At 38.0% G+C, this 7,383-nt stretch overlaps 1 protein-coding gene and 1 long non-coding RNA gene across 2 annotated transcripts; both read left to right on the forward strand.

Annotated features, from left to right (window-relative positions):
- The first annotated feature begins 2,850 nt into the window (after positions 1-2,850).
- On the forward strand, positions 2,851-6,551 carry LOC149831775 (uncharacterized). Its single transcript, XM_090012230.1, has 5 exons — positions 2,851-3,076; positions 3,156-3,510; positions 3,609-3,736; positions 3,867-4,002; positions 5,903-6,551. Exons 1-5 carry the CDS (start codon positions 2,919-2,921, stop codon positions 6,140-6,142), a joined length of 1,017 nt encoding a protein of 338 aa, XP_089868356.1. The 5' UTR covers positions 2,851-2,918; the 3' UTR covers positions 6,143-6,551.
- On the forward strand, positions 4,896-5,817 carry LOC149831776 (uncharacterized). Its single transcript, XR_016433055.1, has 2 exons — positions 4,896-5,192; positions 5,637-5,817. It is a non-coding gene; the product is annotated as an uncharacterized LOC149831776 (long non-coding RNA).
- Positions 6,552-7,383: the final 832 nt, after the last annotated feature.

A 7,383-nucleotide genomic window follows, 5' to 3' on the forward strand; every position in this document is an offset into this window, starting at 1 on the left:
TGTATCACATATAAAATTCATGATAAAACATGCACTAAATAATCATGCACAATTCCTTTGGGTTATATCAATGATGTTTTTCTCATATGTTATGGGTTATTTTTCACATAATCATGTAAAATTTTCTATCATTCAATTTCAAGTATGAGGTTTTCACATATGTTATGAGTTATTTACCATTTAGTCATATGATTTTTTCATCATCGTATGAACCATGATTTTTTTTTCACATATAGTATGGGTTTAGCCATGATATCATAAAATTTACATACACTATTTGGATTTCTCCTTCATGATATATCCCTATCAAGAGGCTATACACAAACTAGTTGATTTTCCTTCATGATACTTTTATGTACCCATTTCACATAACTATATGGATTTTTCACCATGTCAAAATTTTTATCATAACCCTTAATGTGTAATAATTTATTTTCAGTATTCACTATCAATTGCATACTCCACTATGCAGTCTATAGTTCTCGACAAGGTGAATACATCATAATATATGTCTCACATAAGTTATGGGGTTCTTATTGCTCTTCCATGACCATATCATAGGACATCATCATGTTTACTTGCACAATGGTAGAGTACTATAAATTTTATCAATTCATGAATCCATGATTTGCCTAACATAACAAATACTTTCATTTTTCAAAACTTTCACTATAGTTTATACTCTCACTATCCTTGTGCATTATCTGACATGCAACATATTTAAATTCACATCAGGTTAATCACCACATGATATTTTTTTTTATTGATATATCTAGATCCAAATCCTATGAAAGTTATTCCATTACTATTTGGATATGATAAACATGATAAGCTCATTCAAAAGCTTTAATCACACTACAAACTTGTGAAAATATCTGTTCAAATCTATTACCAGTTGCACTCAAAAAATTTAGATCAAAATTCACTGGATTTGTTTGAGTTTATATCAAAATCCGACTTGAGATGTTATTCATCAAGTTCAACACGATCCATGCAAAATAAAACCATGTATCACGAAAGGATTTATTTATAATCCAAGTCCATATCCATATATTCCAAATTTAAATGGATCAACATCTTACATCCAACATTATTCTTATCTAGATCTATCCGGGTCAAACCAGGACCCATATAGAACATGTTATTATTAAATCCAATATCCGATCTTGAAACTATCTAGATAAAACCTAAATAAAAAACTAGTTCCATATCCCATATCTGTCAGTATATTTTCTGATTCGTCTCTGGATTAAATCTGGATCCATATCCTATTAATTGGATATATTTAGATCCATTCAAGTTCAACAAGATTCAATAGCATTGTTTGGATCCAAAACTAATTCAACTGAATCTATCCAAATCTATACAGGTTCATGCAGATCCAATATTGTTTTATTGGATCACACCAGGTCTATGTCACCTTACTAGATCCAAACATCTAATTCAATAATGATCAGATCCAATCTTAACCCAAAATATCATACCTAATGGATCACAGTTTAACTAAACTTGATCCATACAAAAACTGGATCAATATTAAGTCATACCGGATCCATATAAATTAGGACCCAAAAATTAGAATGACACTTAGATCCAAAACGTATCCAACATGATACTATCTGAATTTATCATAAATCTAAATCAAATATGGATTTGGACTCATATGACCAGAGGATCTAAAGAGGCATCAAACAAAGCACACACACATAATGGATTAATTATGTAAATAAATAAATTCTGGATCCAATTAAACTTATCTGGATCAAGCAGACCATAAGTGTGTTCAAAAGAAATTTATCGGTTCTAAACAAGTTTATAAAAAACTACATGTACCAACTTGATCCAATCCAGATCCAAACATGTCAGGATAAAACCTTGGGAGGTATTTCTCAAACAAGAATCACTTTTCTACAAAATTAGAAAATTTAGAAATAGTTATGAGCAAAAATAACAATTCTGAACACTAAATATAATTTTCGAACTTTCTGAGTTAAGAACCAGATAATTGTATAAGGTAACCAGAAGTTATTGTTATAGTAACTCTCTTTGAGAGAGAGCGATAGAGAGAGTAGTTATGAAGGAGCATAGCATTTCTATGTAATAGAGATTTAAATTTATGAGTCGAACCCGTGTCAGGTGTCCTCATGTCCATGTATCTTTGTGACATAGCTTTAAACAAGTCCCCTGTTGTATCCTTATATATGAAAATTCTAATTCATTTTGGACAACTTGGTTCCCTACACTGTCGTCTTAGATTTGCTCACAATTAACTGAAATCACTCCCTAAATTATACTCTTCTCTAAGGCCTTGTGCTTCAAGTTGATGTCAACAGCCAAGACTTCTACTTAAACTTGCATGCTTCTAAGTTGTGTCTTTCTTTGTGGACTGGAGAAAAACTTCTTCTGTGAGTCCTTTGACTCCTTTCCTAAGAAGAATAATGTATCCTATGTATTAGCTAAGTCTAAAGAGGGAATGCTTCACTTTGGAGTATATCATTGATCTTGATGATCCAAATTAAATATTAGGTATTGGTTTTCTACCTAGAGAAAATGAATACTATCATACATTAACAAGCATGCATGTAGTGTGACTGTGGTTATCAGATGCTTCTGCTATCTTCAGAAGATGGCCTCTTAGAAGCTGGAACTAGGTGCTTCTGAAATATGGCTCCCTTGTTATGGGTCACAGCTTCCAAGGGCATCAGTTTTTTGTTATGAAAATTATACCCTAACTAAAATGCATATTTATATAATTAATGAATTGGGATTCATGACAAAAGAAAACCTGGTTGACCTATTGACAAAATATGTCATAATCTCCCTTATGGAATATTCTTTATCTTTGCAGGAACGGTGCACAAAAATTGCTTGGGATTTTGATTGCTATTGGAGAGGCAGTTGCATATGTTCTATCTGGGATGTATGGTAATGTAAGCCAACTTGGAGCAGGAAATGCCATTCTGATAATTCTTCAGCTCTTCTTTGCTGGCATTATTGTGATATGCTTGGATGAGCTTCTCCAGAAGGGATATGGCCTTGGATCTGGCATTTCATTATTTATTGCTACCAATATCTGGTAAAATGTTGCCTTATTTTTAGTTAAGTATTTAACTAATGGAGTTATGCACACTCAACAATCATATGTGTTAATGCAGTGAAAGTATCATCTGGAAAGCATTCAGCCCTACGACAATCAACAGTGGTCGAGGGGCAGAGTTTGAAGGTGCTGTTATTGCATTATTCCACCTTTTGATAACTAGAACAGACAAGGTCCGGGCACTTCGTGAGGCCTTCTATCGGCAAAATCTTCCGAATGTGACAAATTTACTTGCTACAGTTTTAGTTTTTCTTATTGTCATCTACTTCCAAGGGTTCCGTGTTGTTTTGCCTGTGAGATCTAAGAATGCCCGTGGACAACAAGGCTCTTATCCAATTAAGCTTTTCTACACGTCCAACATGCCTATAATTTTGCAATCTGCACTTGTTTCCAACCTCTACTTCATTTCTCAGGTTCACATTGCTTTCCCTTTTGCACTTGGGAACTGTTGGATCATATGCATGGGTTCTTGTGAATTGGAAGTCACTTGTCTTTTTCATGCCTGTTGCAGTTGCTGTACAGGAGGTACAGTGGAAATTTTCTGGTAAATTTGCTTGGGAAGTGGAAGGAATCTGAATATTCAGGTGGTCAGTTTATTCCTGTTGGTGGTCTTGCTTACTACATTACAGCACCATCGAGGTGATTAGTCTGCTTTTTCATTTCCTTGCTTTAAATTGATCATCTGCACCTATTCAATAGCAGCTCTATTTGCATTCCTTTGATTCCACTGGTTTGTCCACATATCAAATTATTTGAAGATGTTTTGCAGCCTGGCAGATATGGCAGCCAACCCGTTCCATGCTCTCTTCTATATTGTTTTCATGCTATCAGCATGTGCACTATTTTCGAAGACTTGGATAGAAGTATCTGGCTCCTCTGCTAGGGATGTGGCAAAGCAGCTGAAGGTAAAATTTTCATTTAAGCTTTCTTCATTTATGGCATGCTCTATTATAGTCTCTAAAGAGAGTAGTACACTTGCGAGAAGATATCGAGTGCTATTATCAACCATGGGATTAAAAGTTACATATTTCCTCTAGGAAAATCTTGTTTTGCAGTGATATCCTGCGTAGTTCACATATGACAAATTAGTAAAGCTCAAAGCTACGCAAGATGAACAAGAAAAAATCTATGTTTACAGATATGGTGTTCCTCAGAATTATGGAAGTTTAAGATAATTCAGGCAAATAAACAAGTCTTATAAGCAAACTTGGGAAATCCGTGAATTAAGAAAAATTCACAGATACTTGAATGTGAATATGATTTGTTAGAGGTTATGAAAGTTTGACTGTCATGGGGCTGTTTGTTCAAAGTTTTCCTTTGGTTACCAGAAACGTTAAAAGAAAAAAGACTCAGTTCTCTACCAAATAGTTGCATCATCCTTTGGCATACAATTTTTTCACATGGAAATGCCTGATGGAGCTTGTCATACCTGATGGATTGCCGAGTATGCTACCTGATTTGGCAATACATCAAGTTGCTTTTATTTATATATAACCCGACCTATGTCACATGGGTGGGGGTGCGGCATGCGGCACTTTCAAAAAACTTGGGTGCGGGGGTGCGGCAAAAATATAAAAAATTATATATATATATATATATGTATATATATAATTTTTATGTTTTAAAAGAAAAAATAAATCCTGTGATGTTTCGGAAAACCCTACCCCTGTAAAACCCAGGATTTAAAAAAAATGGGTCGGACCCAAGTCGATTTTGGACCCGACCCATACCCAAACTCAATACCCCACCCCCATGCTTTTATAAAGCAACAGAGGGGTTAGGGTTTTCTCATTCCCCACCTCCGCCGCCTGCCCTGGTCTCTCCTCCCGTACGACCTCCAGCCGTCGGCCGATGGCTCGTTGGAGTGCCGACCGATAGCCTACCCTGCCCCCCCTGTGCTCGTCCCTCTCCCTCTCTTTGTTACCCTCTCCTCCCCCTCGGTTTCCCTCCCTCTCGAGCTCCCTCAGTCACCGGAACCCCGACGAGCCTCACCGCTCGTTTCTCCCTCTCTCTCACGACGTTCTTTCGACAGCGACCCCCCTCCCGTGGGCACCCTGTTCGCCGGCGACTTCAGCGCCCTCCGCGGCCTTCTTAGGTAAACCCCACTTCCCCCGAGTCTTCTTCTCCCTCGACCCTCCCGCGGGCAGCCTGTTCGCCGGCGAGAGCATTTTTTTTTTGGGTTCAAAAAATGGACACAAATGATCCTGGGTGCAGTTTGCCCAGTCCCTGTGACTTAGAACCCGACATTTAGGAGATATTCGACACCCATTCCTGTATCATCATCGTGCTTATTTTTTCTAAGCTATCTACAGGGCAACGGTTGTTACATAGTAACAATTCAAAGCTCTTCCATGTGACTGCACTGTATCCAAAAGATGCCCATTCTGTCCTAAGCACGTCAGTTGGATGTTGGAAAATATCTCTATTCGTTTGCTGGAAGTTGAATGCTTTAATGTCATTTTACTTGCTAGGTGGTGAAGCTCTGGGCTTGGTATCATATAATATTATGCTCATTTGTTCAATTTTTTTCCTTATACAGGGTTCGTTTCCTTTTTCTGCTTCTGTAAAGATTTGCATCTATTTTCTAAATTCCAATCCTTGCAACAGTAATTCTTACTTGTACTCCAAGTCTTTTTGCCCTAGTGGAGTAATTTTCCTTATTGTCATGCAACTTTAATTGTATTTCAAAGCTTAATAAAACTGAGGGCCTTTACTTTGTATGGGATGTGCATTACTGTGGCAAATTTTACTGAAGTGGTGATTTTCCTCAGGTGTAGTTCTTTATATTCTGTTTCCGTTTTATAGGAGCAACAAATGGTGATGCCTGGTCACAGGGAGTCTAATCTTCAAAAAGAGCTGAACAGATACATACCCACAGCAGCTGCCTTTGGCGGTGTGTGCATCGGTGCCCTGACGGTGTTGGCAGACTTCATGGGTGCGATTGGTTCTGGCACTGGGATCTTGCTTGCTGTGACAATCATCTATCAGTACTTCGAGACCTTTGAGAAGGAGAGAGCCAGCGAACTGGGCTTCTTTGGATTCTAAGGCTGCTAACACTTACAAAGAATCAGGGTGGTGGCTGTGCTGGCAAGGCTCCCCAGCGGTTTTGGTGAGCTGAGAAAGTATAGGTCAAGTTCTATCTTAGTGTAGCAATGCTTTCGTTTGGTTCTCACTTTGGCTTTTGAAACTGGACGGGACAGAAATAGCACAGGGTAATCTAACGATGTATTTTCCCCCTACTCGAGGTGGAAATTAGTTATCTACATCTTTTTTCCCATCAATGATTTTGCGTTATTTTACAGTGCGGAAGGGAACTGATTCCTTGTTGCATTGAATTTGAGTTAGATTTGATTAGCATGATGCATAACCACTTTTTGACTTAATGACGAGTGGCTTGGTTTCTTGTACGTAAGCCTTTTGAATTAATTAGTCATTGAGCATAAATTAACGGTAATTATTTGCGAGCCCCCAAGATCTGGTTTTTGCTGGCGCACATCCTCTTCCGATTTGATGATGCACTTGATTGCTTGGGTTGGCTGTTGACATCAAACTCATCCAACTATAATTTTTTTTCTAGACAGAGAAAGCTGGGGTTAGTCCGAACCCTACCAGTTATACAACTATACATACCATTGGGATTCGAACTTGCAACGACCCAACACATGGTGACGTGCACTAACTGTAGTTGGATTGATGCTGCCAGGTCTGGTCTATTACTATTAGGTTAGATTGGAGGGACTCCAGCTGGACTGTTTGGTTTCATCCGAATTCAACAGGAGGATCCTCCATGTAGGGATGTCGGTGAATCCAGTTGCTTTTGGTTACTTGACCAATCAATTACTGTTTAGTTGAATTTGGTAAAACATTGGGCATCCAATCAACCAAACAAGTTTACTTTGGCGTTGCGGGTTTTATCTTAAAATATAGAATGATTATCATTCGTAACAAAATACATGTAAAAGTGTTTGACTAGCCTTAATAGCTAACTGGACGTTGATTTAGCAATAGCCTTGCGGGTACCTGCTTCTAAATAGATAAGTTTGATTCGGAATTGCCTTCATTTGAAAAGTTGGACACCTAAACTTCGCATGTATCGTTTCAATTCAAAGCATACCCTAAATCGCATAAGCCTGCATGTCTATATCGATCATTCTTTACTCCCACTAGTCTACCCCTTATTTGGTGCCATATATTTCGTCCATCTTTATCACTTGATTTCCAAAGGGGGGGAGGGGAGGGGGGGGGGGGGCGCTTGTTCTGGTAGGAGCAGCTAGTTTTAGTTCAAA

The sequence above is a fragment of the Nuphar pumila genome, chromosome 7 (genome assembly GCF_984573655.1).
Source record: "Nuphar pumila chromosome 7, dmNupPumi1.hap1.1, whole genome shotgun sequence".
Taxonomy (NCBI): Eukaryota; Viridiplantae; Streptophyta; class Magnoliopsida; order Nymphaeales; family Nymphaeaceae; genus Nuphar; species Nuphar pumila.

Coding starts and splice junctions, on each gene's coding strand:
- LOC149831775 (XM_090012230.1), top strand. CDS start 2,919: ATGTATGGTAATGTAAGCCAACTTGGAGCAGGAAATGCCATTCTGATA. Junction 3,737..3,866: donor TACATTACAGCACCATCGAG/GTGATTAGTCTG, acceptor GATGTTTTGCAG/CCTGGCAGATATGGCAGCCA. Junction 4,003..5,902: donor ATGTGGCAAAGCAGCTGAAG/GTAAAATTTTCA, acceptor TCCGTTTTATAG/GAGCAACAAATGGTGATGCC.